This window comes from Lycium ferocissimum, chromosome 7 (assembly GCF_029784015.1).
Source record: "Lycium ferocissimum isolate CSIRO_LF1 chromosome 7, AGI_CSIRO_Lferr_CH_V1, whole genome shotgun sequence".
Lineage (NCBI taxonomy): Eukaryota > Viridiplantae > Streptophyta > Magnoliopsida > Solanales > Solanaceae > Lycium > Lycium ferocissimum.
In genome coordinates this window covers 18,480,389-18,493,137 of record NC_081348.1, presented here as the reverse complement: position 1 = coordinate 18,493,137, position 12,749 = coordinate 18,480,389, and the positions used below count along the sequence as shown (strand labels likewise).

The 12,749-nt window shown below is 32.4% G+C and overlaps 1 protein-coding gene across 2 annotated transcripts; it reads right to left on the bottom strand.

The window, feature by feature from the left end:
- Positions 1-493: 493 nt before the first annotated feature.
- LOC132063615 (annexin D3-like) lies at positions 494-4,356 on the bottom strand. 2 transcript variants are annotated; one of them, XM_059456249.1, is made up of 6 exons: positions 4,193-4,356; positions 2,796-2,959; positions 1,946-2,173; positions 1,519-1,731; positions 1,335-1,424; positions 494-944 (listed from the first exon to the last, which is right to left on the bottom strand). In XM_059456249.1, the coding sequence occupies exons 1-6, from the start codon at positions 4,266-4,268 to the stop codon at positions 741-743; spliced, it is 975 nt and encodes a 324-aa protein (XP_059312232.1). In that variant the 5' UTR covers positions 4,269-4,356; the 3' UTR covers positions 494-740. The 2 variants fall into 2 exon arrangements, with proteins under 2 accessions (XP_059312232.1, XP_059312233.1); XM_059456250.1 differs by having other exon boundaries at positions 2,796-2,941; positions 4,193-4,354.
- Positions 4,357-12,749: the final 8,393 nt, after the last annotated feature.

Here is a 12,749-nt window from a genome sequence, read left to right as displayed (position 1 = left end):
GTATCAACTGTATCAGCGTATGCTACGCATATAGTTGTGTTGGTTAAATGATATTACGGGTATCAGTTGTATCAGCGCATACTGTATTAGATGAAATCACGCGAAAGAGCTGTATCAGCGCGTACAGTGTTAGTCACACGTATATATTGTGTATATGCTATAAAACTCAACACGTAGCTACACTTTGTATTTTTTTGAAACTATAACTACGTTTCGTAATTGTTTGAAACTATTCCTACGTTTCGTAAATACAGTCTAAATATTTGCCACATCGCTTAATTTTCCAAGTTTTTATTCTAAGTAAAATTTCCCCTAAGCAGGTAGTTATGTTTTAGTACTATATTTTACCAACATATTCATGAAAATTTAGATCTTTCGGAAAACGGATTCCTCTTTGAAGAGTGCATAACCGCATGGATTAGCACAAAGTAACCCGTCAATTTAGGATCCAAATTCGAGATTTTCCATGAGAATTGTCCCATTCTTAACCGTATGTCACTTCTTACTTTCTTTTTTCTTCCTTTTGTGTTTTAAATTCCTCAGGAAAGTTCCATAATTTAAGGAACAAAAGCTGCTATTCACTCACAAGCGACAATCCACAAACTTATACACAAGTCACTCTCCAACCATTAGTTTTGTCACAAACAATCTACCCTTAAATGTTCATGTAGCATTTTCAAATCATACAAAGTAGAATCATAGTATTGAAAGGCTACAACTCAATGATCAGGTCCAAGGATCTAAACTTTGGCACCTAGCAATGTCATGAGGAACTTTCTGTAATCACCTGATGTGTCATCAATAACTGCATTATCAAGACTAGTTTTGTTCGCGATGAAATACTCTCCCCTTACTTTCATCATATCAACTTCAGCTCGAGTTACAATGGCTCTCGTTAGAGAATCCTCATCAGTTCCTAACCCGACAACCGAGGTTCTGACAACCTGACCAATTCCAGCATACAAGATTACATTTAAAAGAATGTACTTTACTGACATTGACCTGTAAAAATGAATTACATGATGCTATGTACCAAATGCTTTTCATGGTAAATTGTAGCAAATTTAAATTTAAGGTTGTCTCATCATATTATGCTAATGATTATTTAAGTTAAGTCTAACCAGAATATCAATATGCAATCTGATAGCACTAAAAATTGTGATCGCATAGAAGTAATTCGACAGGACCATATGCTTCAGTGCTTGCATTAACTTCATTAAAAGAAGGTAGGCTTGTGTTGATATTTTGACAGAAGTGACATAAAAAGGTTTCAAAAACAGCAAAATACTTCAACCAAAAAACAGAAGAGAAGAAACTGTTCTGTGTTTAATTACCTCAGCAAAATGTTTCTCTGGCGAATCAATGCACCACATAACCACCTTCAGAATAGATTCCAACAGACCTTTTCCACAGCTCTTAATGTCCTGCAAATGAATAATTAAAATGGTCAAAAGAGACAAGATGAGCAAGAAGCACTATAAAAGGAAGGTTCCATAGGCAGCTTGCAAGACATGTAACCTGGTCAATGGAGAATCCATAATTTTGCTTGTAGCAGTCAAAAGTTGCTCTAAGCTGATGAACATTCCTTGTGCTGAGTATGATAAGAAAATCGTCACGATCCAACTGCTTTGTCCGAATGGCTTCACGAAGGATAGCAGCTTCTGCATTTGCAATACTAGGTTCCACCAATTCTTTATCATATCTATAGGACCTGACTAGACCAATAAGAATCTGGAAAGATCCACACAACACATCATTTCATAGAAATCACTATAATGCAACTCAGCATGGCAAAGAAATCATCAGAAAGAGTACTATTTAACTGATAATGAATCATCAGCAAGGTAAGATGTCTCGAGAACTCTGCATTCACCCCACCAGATCCATTTTTACGACACTGGGAATAGTGTCTTTAGCTAGTTCAGACGAAATTGACCATATATACCTTTTTTACAGGCATAGGGACATTTGCTGTGATGTCTTCTTCAAGTGAACAGTTGAAAAGGCCACAATATGCTTGTCTCACCGCGACCAGATGACCAGGAGATGGAGCACAAGCTATCTCTACTATCACTTGCAATTGGGTGATGGTTTTCTTTCTTGACTTTAAGGCTTCATTTGCTAGCCGTGCATCTCTTTCAGAAGGCTCGTATGCCCACAGGACGACAGCTTTCTGTCACACATAGAAAGCTTAAGTTAGCACTTGAAAACTTAGGAATAACCATGCTCAAATAGAGACTGATATTGCACTCCGGTGCAGATATAGTAATCTGATAGTCATTCTAGAAACACACCAAGGGATAAGCTATAACTTTCGGAAATATTCACCTTAAGTTTTTTTTACTAGCATTTAGAGAAAACGGTTTATAGTAACAGGGCTAAATCATTAGCTGCTTCCTCCAAGTATGATTAGCTCACTAGAAATGATCTAAAGGAGATGGACAAGCAAGGACAGTCGTTGATACTAAATACTATTAGGGAAATATGAAAAGAACAATTCAATTAAGGGACTACAAGTTCTACTAAAAAGGAGTGCTATTTAAAAGTCAATCAAAGTCACAATGTTGCCATTTTGATTAGCACCAGAAAAAAAGTAACCAAAATTTACATCAAATTTTCACAACATTCCAAACTTAGCCTCAAAATAGTAAACTCTGAGAATCAAATAAAAGTCTAAATACAGAAAGTGGCCCATAAGGATTAACATTCTAGTGTGTTAATGCTATTAATTTGTGAGTCCATTACGGAAGTGAACAAATAATTAGGACTAGGAAATGTAAGAAAAGAGATTGTACCCTGAAATCACCAGACAACTCAGAATAAATGTCATCAACAAGGGACTTGTTGTAAAGTTGCCGATAGGTTTCTCTGATCTTCTTCCTCTGGCTTGCATTTCTGTGCCCCAACACCGATATTACTGACTTCTCATTAGTTCCCAGTCCTACACAAAACCACTTAACTAATCCCCGTCTTTATATCAACGAACAAAAAAGATAAGACATATTAAAAACACAGAGTCAGATGAGGCAATGGGGCGGGGAAATGTTTTATTTTTCCCAATGAAGCTACTAGTACTTTTTTTGCACATGGAAGCAACCAAGTAGCTAATGTCTTTCTTCCTATCAGTACAAAACCAAATTGCAACTAGCATATCACATTTGCACTGATCAAATAATATCAACAAAGGCAAAATTATACACTGCCACATGATCATATTTCAGCAATTAAAATAGTCACTGTAGGATTCAATTGACGAAAAGAATTAAGCGCATTAATCATGCAATCAAGCACCAAACAATTCAGAAAATCAAGAACTATAAGAGAAAAGAAAACTTCAATAAAACAAGCCCCCCCCTGCCCCAAGGATGTGTCCTTTTGAACGAGGAGGTTCTAATTCCAGCGGATGAGACATCAGGTGAAGTTATTCTCATATACTTAGCTAGCGTTTGGACATAGATTTGGTTGAAACTTTAAAAAAAACAAAAAAATTGAAAAAGAGATGAAAAATGGTTTTTGGAAGTTGAAATTGTGTTTGGACATGCATTTTACTTGTGAGCTGAAAACTTGAAAAATTAGTCTAAACCACTTTTTGACATTTGAAAGATTCATCTTAAAAAACTGTCCAAAAACTGGTCACTTTTTATAACCAAACAATGTTTTGAAAATATTTCTGAAAAAAAAGTGAACTTATGGCCAAACAGGAGATAACGAGATACCAGTACTTGTGATGATGGGAGGTAGCACGTAGGTACCTAATGGATTAGTCTCTATTCAAGCTAGACTGAACACCATGTTTATTTTAACAAAAAAGTTCAACAAAACAAGAGTCCTGGAAACAAAATATGCTCCCAAAGTTAAATACCAAAGAATTATCCCAACCCACCAAGGGATGAAGCTAGAGGGACGGAAGGGTGTTCATTCGAACTCATTACTTGATATACAAGGTCAATTTTCTTTTAATGTGTTTATAGTAAATGATGAATTTTTTGGTGAAAATTCTACCTCCGCCACTGCTGACCTACTCCCACCTCCAACCCCAAAAACTGTTCAATCAACTTGTTGAGTATATATGAATCAAAAACTTGGTTGAGGATTGACGTTACATGTACAATCACGCATGCATATTTATGACATGTAAAAAGGTAAGTCCTCTGGAAGTAAAACAAAAGAAAAGGAAGGAAAATGGAGAGACCTTTGAAGGCTTTCATGAGAGTTTCACAATCTTCAGTTGGAGAAGGAACTACATCTGGTATTCTCAATGTCCCCATCTTCTTCTCTTCCTCACTTGTTACTTCTTGAAACTGCAAGTTATGTGCTTTCTGTTTCTCTTAACACTTTCAGTTATTTTTCCCTCTACTAACAGGGCAAAAACGAAATAAAAGAAAAAGGATTTGTCGCTCAGAGACTACCCTTAACTTTTTCAAAAATCTACCCTTAATGCCCTTATAATATGTTTGTACTATAATGCCCCGATGTTGAGTTTACACTTCCTTCAAACTCCTTTTCATATCACCTACTTCTGTTTTTATCCAACACATTATTGGATGTCATTTTCAAAATTGTTAAAATCAATGTTAGCCTGTCAGTAAAGCTTATCTTCTTGTATTATTATTATTATTTCCAGTTTGCCTAGATATCACAGACTGGGCATCATCTTCCTTTCAGCCAGCTTTCATTTGACGTAAATTTTTCAAATATTTTTCTGCATTTTCCATTTTGTTTACCGGAAACAGTCTTTTTAGTTTTTATCTTTCAACAATAAAGTAAAATCAATACTTTCTATCCATCACCGGCCGCTTAAAAGGTTTCTTTAGCATCTTTGTTGTTATTGTTGAGTACTAAATTTACTTTGAATTGTTTTGTTTACTTCGTATGACAACATGTAAATTGAAACAGAATTAACCTTTTTCTTGAATTATCAGAAAAGAAGTTCTTTTCGATGAAATGTCTTGAACATGACAACTTTAAGTCACCCACATTGTTAATTGAAAGAGCTTAGTCATAATCGCATTCACATTATTAAATAATTGGTGTTTTGCACACGTACATTTTAATTTGTAGTTTTGCTCATCAGAATATTTTTCTTAAGCGAATGATAAATCAACAACAAGAATAAATGTACCCAAATAAATTAAAATTGTTGAGGTCCCTGCAAACTGAACAAAATTCTAGAAGCTATATTAGCATTTTTGTTTTCCTCCTTGGACTTTCTTTTCATTGTAATAGAACCGCCAACAAGAAAGTTAAGCTCTTCTTAGCAAGTGACGAAAGGGTTATGTTTTTAGCATATTGAGATTTGAAAGCTATCTATGTTCAATTCCTCATTGTTTTATCAAATTATGTCAAATATTCTCCATTTTGCCAATGGACAATTAATTAATAGTCTAAAAATGGGTCTAGCTAATTAGCAAAATAAAATATTCACGGGAAAATAAAGTGAAGGAAAGTGAACAAGAATCTGATAAAGTAAAAGAAAACTAAAAGGAGCCATAAAGATAAAGTAAAAATAATTAATCTATATACCAAAAGAGAAAAGAAGAAGAATATGTTCCTTCAAAGCTTAAAATGCTACTCTATATTTTTTTTAATGAAGCTTCTATTTTCTCAAATTTGTGAATAAATTTGATCAATGGAAACTATAATAGTATTTCCTATATACCTATTTATGTGAATAAACATTTAATTTACCTATAAATTCTGATATAGATCTTTCAAATATTTTAAAATAAATTACATATTTAAAAATGACGCAAAAAATACTAAAATTAACACAGTTAATGATTTGAATAGTCAAAAAAAATTATTTAACTTCTCAATTAGTAATAATACTTTCACATAAAATGAGACGACAAAACTGTAACCGGGATCGGATAATCGACATCACATTGGAAAGTTGTAGGAGTTGTCTTTTTCGTACTTTAATACATACCCAATTGATCATTCCACCTCACCAGTCACCAGTAAAAAGATGAGCAATTAATATAATATTATAATAATATGACGGAAGTTTTTGTCAGCCATGTGATTCATATGCTGAAGAAGAAATTAGGAGGAGGACAAAAAAAAAAAAAAAAAAAAAAAAAAAAAAAACGAAAAGCAGAAGTAGTCATACAGAAGATACTTATTCGAGTTTATAATCACAGCAGACTATATACTATTATTTAGAGCTATGAATTTAAATATACTTATCATTTTATTATGACTAAAACTATAAAATTTACATGTGAGATACATATTATATGATGTAAATAATAATTGTTGAATGCAAGTACTCCCTCCGTCTCAATTTATGTGGCACTTTTTATTTTTTGAAAGTCAATTTGACTAAACTTTGAAGTTAAATTGGATTAGATTTACTTAATATTTTAATATTAAAATTTATATATATTTGAAAATTACATAAAAAGTAATATAAATTGCAATTTTTCTTATATCAATTTGATGAAAAAATACATCTTAAAATGATGATCAAAGTTCATGCAGTTTGAATATCGAAAAGCAAAAAGTCTTTAGAGGAAGTAAGTTTTTGTTATAATATCTGCTATAGGTAACCTTTTTAACAAATTTGCTGCATTAATGGCCATGCATGTGATTCAATTAAATACACTTTCTGCCCTTTTCTTCAAGCATAGTATATTAGTTCACGTTTGAAATTGTTTTTTCCTTTTCTTTTTTACATTTACCAAATGGCGTTTATGTATTTCGACTGTTTGCGGATCAAAGTAAGGTATTCACACTGTGGATCAAAATAAATAATATTATAAAATTAAGGATTATATTCAATAGAACATGTGTCCATGTTTAAAAAATGGCCTCCGTTTCTTTAGCTCAAGGTTGGTAATTAAGAGGACCTAATAAGTTTGATGGTCGCAATCAATGTGATCTCTCAATTTTTAACAAGAGGTTTCAGATTGAAGTTTTTAGTTGGGATCCGATCATCTTTTCTGTATAAATAAATCTTATATGATGTGAATCTAAATTAATCGGGTGAGTGAATTTTGTACAATAGATGATAGATTTTAAAAAAGGGCACCTAATCTGATAAGTGTGAATGATTTGAATTCTACACTAGAAAAGAAGAAATAAAACAAAATCAATTACTGTAGCTTGGTTGGCTATATTATCATGATAAAGTGATAAGTCATTCTCCTATTTCGTTCACAAGTTTTATTCACACTTATTATGGCCAGGCCCTCAACCCTTATCAACAATATGCTGATTTTCTAGTTATTACACACGTATTGTGTATTAACTCCCTCCGTTTCGCTAAATTAAGGTAACCTAATTTATCAAAATAATTAATTATCTTGAATAGTCCAAATACTGTATTTACTGTTCAATACTCAAATCTCATAATAACTACCCTTGAATCAACTTAGAACAGTTAATTTCTAGTTAATTTACTTTTGATCATGAGCACTTGAAATTTTATCATGTCAAAGAAGAAGCATCTAATTCTATAACTAAGTTACGCTAGAAAATTATAATACCAAGTTTTGTTTGAACAAAATGATGTCTAAAGAATACTCGTAGTATCGGGTCAAAGCTAGACGATGTAAATGAGTTTCCTAGAAAAATATAATATGATACGGTGAGTAATAAAAAAAAATATTATCTGGTTTTTGGTTGAAAGGGCAACACTACACGTGTCTATACTAGCGATGATATAATATTAATGAGTAACATGCAATTGTTGTGGTGCCACCAGGGGCGGATCTAGTAAGGCGGGTGGGGACGCCACGCCACCCGCACACCTCGAGCAAAACCTTGTATATACATGTGAGTATATATGGGAAATAGTATAAATATGTAAAATGGCACCCTGACTAACAAATGGTTGTTTGGTGCCACTGGTGAAGGGCCGAAAGTTGTGCCCACAGCACCTGGGATCGAGTCCAACTTGCACCAATTCTTTTAAAGACTTCTCTTTTCTAAGAAGCTTACAGAAGATTCGTTCTCCTTTTTTCTTATTTTCTTTTTCTATTTTGCTTCTTCTTTACTTTATTTTCCTTGTTTCTTCTTTTCTTTTTATTTACTTGCTGAGGGGTTTTTTTCCCCTAATGAGTCACATTGACTTTTTAAATTTTATAAATCCTTGCTTCTCTTTATAGTTCATAGTGTTTATTCATTTTTTATTTTGATATCTAAATGTGCATCTAAGTTGAGTTCTAGTTTTAGTTGATTAGTCTTGAGTTAGCTGATAGCTTCAAAACATAACTCTCAATTATAAATGAATAATATATTTTTGTTGATATTAGTAATACTATTGAATTTTTATGCTCTGTTTAAAATTATCATAATTACTAAATTATTTCGTTTAATCGATGTCTATATAAATCGAAAAGATGAATAACCCGAATTGCGGCAGTAGAAAAAATAAATCAAATTGAAATCCAAAATAGTGTGACAATCGGTTTGTCTATATAAACGGATGGAAGATGCTTCGTTCCCCAACTCGTTTAAGTCAACTGATGCATTGGGTCATTCGATTGTTTGCGGAACTGGGCTATAGAACGCATCGAGAAAGTCGACGCTTCTGCCTTTCCACGAGTTAAAACTTGTAACAATAGAAATACTTGTAGCTAAGATGAATAATATATATATATATATCAAAATAAATCAAGTCAAAGGCCAAAATAGTGTGATAATCGATCGGTCTATATAAACTGGAAGGCTGAATGACCAGAATCGAAGCTCAAAATGGACCAAATCGAAGCCCAAAATAGTGTGGGACCCCGGAATCTCAAATTCCTAGATCCGCCTCTGGGTGCCACAGTAGGGATTGCTCCTAGCACGGATTGATTGATATTTGATAGAATAGACAACGATTTTGAACAATATTAGTTAAGTCAAGATTGTGTTTTTAAACAAGGAGAAAAAAAAGATTTAACATTACCATATCTTTTTTTCTTTGGTGTGGTTAGATATTTTTTTCGTCTTTCACCTTAATCATTCGTTATTCAAACCGATTAGCTCCCGATAGATTTGAGTTTGTGGCGAATAATCTCATGACTAAAGATATATAGCACTCGCTATAAGACTTTTTTTTTCATTTCTATGCTTAAATTTGAGATTTTTGATTAAAAGTCGTCCACTCACACTTTTCAGTGTAAGTGTTTGCCTTGATTGCTTATTACATGTGAATCTAGCCATGATGTGGTCATTGTTTAAAGGTGATACAAATTTTGTTTCCTGGTTCCTTCTATATTGTTAAATGATATGTACGTTATTTTGACGTGTATATATGGAAGGAACCAGGAAACAAAATTTGTAAGATGCATTCCAAAAGAATAAGGGTTTGATCACACTTCCTTTTTCCTATTTTTTAGTTTTTGTATGATTTTAATTAATTACCTTTCAACAAATTTCTTTGGTAACTAAAAGTATTTTTATATACTAAAGTCTAATACGTACAGCTCAGAAGAATAATAATCAAACCGCATGATTTGAACAGATTGCCCCAAAACTGCTATTTCAACATACTTAAAGATCTACCGGCTAGCTCCTACTAGGGGTGTACGAAGTAAACCGACAAACCGCACCAAACCGATAAACCGAGTCAAATTGACGAGAAAAAAATCCAATAGTGGTTTGGCTTGACTTAGTTTGGTGTTGGAAAAAAAAACCGACCATAATTGGTTTGGTTTGGTTTTAACTAAAAAAAGTCAAACCGAACCAAACCAACCCGATATTACATGTATTCAATTTTTAAAATATTTTATACATAAAAATATTTATTTGTAAAGTAATTTATAAATATTTCTTAAATTTTTTCGTAATTTTTTATCTACTATCATATTATTCAAGCTTGAACTTAGGATTTTAAATGTCAATAAGTTTTATATCCTATGGATGTTAGTAACTCAAATAAAGTCCAAACCAAAACTAACTCAACACTAATCCTAATAAAAGAAATTCAATTTACCACTAGAAATAACAATAATGTTGGATATCTATTCTTTAGTTTTGCATAATTGATTTAGAGAGTAAAAATACATAACTTAAGTTTTTTTTTTCTTTGTCATATAATTAATACTTATTTTAGCATGACTTAGTATTTTTAGATTATGGTCATTTTCTTTTATGGCTTGTTAATTAGCAATATTTATGTTAACCGATTATATTAGCTTTTGTTGAATATTTTAATACAATGTCATCACTCTTCTCACATTTTGTGTTATTTTCTTAAGAAACACCTTAATTATATAATTGTATCTTACTAGGACTAAAGAAATATTTAAAGTAAAAGTTATATGTTTTGTATCAAGACTATTCCGAAAAAAACCCGAAAAATCCGAGAAAACCGAACAACCCGAGGTTAAAAAACCCGAATTTTATTGGTTTGGTTTGGTGTATAAATTTTAAAACCCGACGCAATTGATTTGATTTGGTATTTAAAAAATTGACAACCGATCATCCTTTTTTTCATTTCCTCTTATACGGTTTCTTTAGAATTGGAGCATAATAAACAAACACGTACTCTGACCATTGAATACTTATCTGAAGAGTAATATTTTGAAATTACGTAACAAATTTCTTGAAATTCATTAATGTGATTCACATGTCAGTGCGTTCTGATGAAAAAATAGCTACCATTGTCCTTTTCTTGACTAAAAGCAAGGGAAAGAAACAAAATCCTCCGAGTTGACTCCAAAGCAAGTCCATGCACATTGGAAAAAGAAAACAAATCAAATATAATAGTAGTAATTCTATTGTAAAAAGGAAGCAAGCCATGTAAAAGCTTACATATTTGCATGTCACTTGAACATGATCGAGACAAATGAATAATTGAATGCTGGGAGAGGGCAAATCAAAGCTTAGCTGTATAAGACTTACTAATTCCTGTTAGGAAAAATAAAATAAAAATAGGAAAGCATTAATCGATGAATAAAATGACTTTGAGGCCCCGGTTTCAAACTTTTCTTAAAGAGATATTACCCGTATGCAGATTGAAAAAATACAAGTCATTTCTTTCACGATACAACAAAGCCCAAATTATACCTGCAGATTATTTTTAGCCACTTTATGAAGGAAGACCTTATTTATTAGCGACTATTTTGAATAGTCACCTTATTTCATGAACAGACATGTTCATTTAATTCAAATAAAATCTAAAAAATATCAAGACTTTTTAATATATAAAGTCTTCAAACTCTTTTTATCTTATGTCGTGGGATAATCCCACTTATATATATATATATATATATATATATATATATATATTAGGGAAAAGTGTTCAAAACACACTTAAACTATGGTCAAAGTTGCCATAACACACCTAAACTTTGAGGCGTCCTATGACCCTCCCGGACTTATTTTTTGTGTATTATCTATGCTTTCAAATGGACAAAGTCACCCAAATTCATTTGAGTGTATGCACGCGCTACACTACAGGAAATTTGATACTTAGCGACCACTTCTTAACGAAGGAGATAAATCGGTCGTTATAAGTGCACTTATAGTGACCAAATTTTTTTTCCAGTTATTAGAGCTAATTTTTCTTTCAATTATCGTGCCTTTTGCTTTGTGCCTTTTGTGTTGAGTTTGTGACTGTTCAAGAATTTGTGCCTTTTTGCTTTCCTTTGTGTTGAGTTTAAAAGATTTAATTATTCTTCAATTTGGTATTTTTTTCAAAATTTCAAACCCAAAAAAACTCCATTTTAACGACCAAATCAAATGGGTCTTTTTCGATATTATATAGGATTTGTGACTTTGTCGACATTGAAAACATGATTAATCATAGTGGATTAAGATAGTAGAACGATGTAGAACAAAAACTCCATTAGGGACGTCGAGTTTCGACTTGAAGCTTTCGGATACGGGTCTTCAAATTCGGTTTGATGAATAAAATTCTTGGTTCTTTGATTGTTTGAAGTTGAACTCGAGCTTAGAAGACGTCTGAACGTGAAGAAACCGAACGACTCCATGACCGCCATGAACAAAGCTTGAAGCTTCGAACTCGAATTTTCGGGTTACGCAAATGAGCTTCATTTCGAGTGGGTGATATATCAAAAGAACCGAAACGTCGAGAGGAATTCGAATATGAAATTTGGTGATGTTTGGTTGAGATTTAAAGTGCATTAGGATCAAATTTCAGTCCAGTTCTCTATGAAGAAGATGAACAGTAATTTGCTGACCAGATTTTGGCAAAGTTTCCATAACACACCTGAACTTTGCGGGGGTCCTGACCCACTGGAACTTATTTTTATGTATTATTTACACTTTTATATGAAATCTTACGCGCTCAAAGAGAGTAGATACAATCGCTTGTACACGTCACCATATAAAGCGTACAAAATACACAAAAAATAAGTACAGGGGGGTCATAGGACCTCCGCAAAGTTCAGGTGTGTTATGGCAACTTTGGCCATAGGTTGAGTGTATTTTGAACCCTTTTCCCTATATATTACAAACTATCCTACACTTTCCTCCATCTCATAATGAGTGATGTTTTAGCCTTAAAAAGTGTCTCAAAATAATAATCACATTAGAAATTCGAGATCAAAGTTGATAATTAATTTTAACAATACCCTTAACATTAAAGAAGTATTCCTTTTTAATAGTAATCAATTCTAAAAAAAATCTAATAAACTATACATTGTATTTATATGACAAGATAAAGTTGCTCAAATAATAAGCACCCTCCACCTCTAACTCGAAAGTTTAAAAAATATTGTATTTATTAATTTTTTAATGGGCATGAAATTAGCTAAAACAACACGTATTTTTGGTACGGAGGAAGTATAATA